At 43.0% G+C, this 1,720-nt stretch overlaps 1 protein-coding gene across 1 annotated transcript in view; it reads right to left on the bottom strand.

The window, feature by feature from the left end:
* Window positions 1–612: 612 nt before the first annotated feature.
* Window positions 613–1,720, bottom strand: part of LOC106941054 (arylsulfatase I-like) — a 19,876-nt gene continuing 18,768 nt past the window's right edge. Inside the window, exon 10 of the mRNA XM_015023984.1 lies at window positions 613–1,127. Within this exon, the coding sequence (XP_014879470.1) occupies window positions 711–1,127 (417 nt within the window). The 3' untranslated portion in view covers window positions 613–710. The remainder of the gene's footprint in view (window positions 1,128–1,720) is intronic.

Raw genomic sequence — 1,720 nt, 5'->3', positions numbered from 1 at the left:
AGAGTGAGTGAGTTAGTTTATGCCACATCGACTACTGTACGTGTTTTTTGTCTCTGTATGTTTTTGAAATAGTTATCGTAGAAATAGAGGAAACAGAACTGCTTCGTAAACACTTCAAAATAAGAGCATGAAAATAAAGGTCTTAACTACTTGAAGAATTGTTACCAAAACTTCAACACAGATACTGAACTTTATTCAACTGAAAGTTTGCAAAATATTTTACACTTAGCTTGTTTGGAGGAAGCTAAGTTTGCTAAATGTTTTCAAAGTTAGCCAAAACGCTAAACAGAAAGTTAGCTGTGCTATTAGCACATTAGCTAACATGTGTCCACCACTGTTTTCTGCTAATTGTGGACGTCCCAACCAAATACTGTAATTGGATGTATGTTTCAGCAGGCTGACATTTCAAATTGGGCCAGATTTTCTGAGAAACTAATTGTTTGGGTTTATAATCATGATTAACAGAAATAAATGTCTGAAATATTTCACACATTTTGATCTGATTGACAGAGGTAAATAAACTTTTTGAGTATTTCCTATTTATATGTGAAACATTAAACCGTCTTTTAAGTTCAGATATTTGAGTGAACCAACCCTTTATAGGTCCAAATGGCCAGATCACATCTCATTTTTAATCCACCCTGGACATAAAATAACAGACATTTTGAATAAAAACTATATATTGGAGTCTCTGGTGTTACTTCAGGCCCTCAGATGCCGTTGGACATCATCCCCGTGTTCAGTTTCAGGAAGAACGACTTCAGCTTGCACAGCCGGCACTTCTTCTTCTTCTTCTTCTTCTTGGCGTTCTTACCTTTCTTGTAGACTCCCTGATATTTCGCCTCCTCCTCTCCGTCCACCCAGGGTGCCCAGGCCCCGCCGTGCCGGCTGGGGTTGGCCCGCGGGTCGTCGGGGGGGAAGTACACCGGTACGGCGGTCCGGTTGTAGTGGGCGAGCCGCTCCAGCAGCTGCTGGACCACGTCTGGCCTCTGGTCCGCCAGGTCCCGCCGCTCGAACGGGTCGGACCTGATATTGAAGAGCCAGACAGTCTTCAGGCTGGGCGGCTTGGAGAGCGGCGAGGAGGAACGCTCCAGGTTCCACCAGCGGCCGGGAAGCGTGGGAAGCATCTGCGGATCAGCGATCGGGAATGTTTTAGCTTGTTTTGTAGAAGTAAAACAGAATATTTTTAATGTGGATTCACAACAGCTCTGTTTAATCCACTTTAATTGAACATTTAGGTGCAGCAACGCTTATTAGAGGACAAGTCAAAGAGTAGGTGTCGTTCTAGTTACCATGACAACAGAAAGAAACTTGAAATCTCTGAAAAGATTATGACTTTGTATAGCTAACGTTTTCGTAAGTTGCTTGGACTTAATTTATTTAATTTATTCTTGACGAAATCAGTCCAGTGGCAGCAAATGACCACCAGACTTTGAACACGGTTGGCCCAGAAAGTCCGGTTCCTTTTGGGTAGATGTGAACGTGTAATCGAACTCTAACGCGGACCAAAACAACGAACTCTGGTCCGCCTACAAACCGCAGTTTGGTTGAAGTGAACTCTGATGCGATTCGAGTGAATATGTGAACGCCAAGTGGACCGTAGACTACTCCAAAAGTAGGAAGAGAACTACAACACAGGGCATTCTGGTTAAATACAACTAAAACAAGTGACAGTGTAGTGCTAGCGGGAGAAATGACTCATGGTCTTTTTTTGTCTTTT

This window comes from Poecilia latipinna, unplaced genomic scaffold (genome assembly GCF_001443285.1).
Source record: "Poecilia latipinna isolate Pla-1442-1.1 unplaced genomic scaffold, P_latipinna-1.0 Scaffold3480, whole genome shotgun sequence".
In the NCBI taxonomy this organism is placed as follows: Eukaryota; Metazoa; Chordata; class Actinopteri; order Cyprinodontiformes; family Poeciliidae; genus Poecilia; species Poecilia latipinna.
This window is presented reverse-complemented; position numbering and strand designations above follow the sequence as displayed.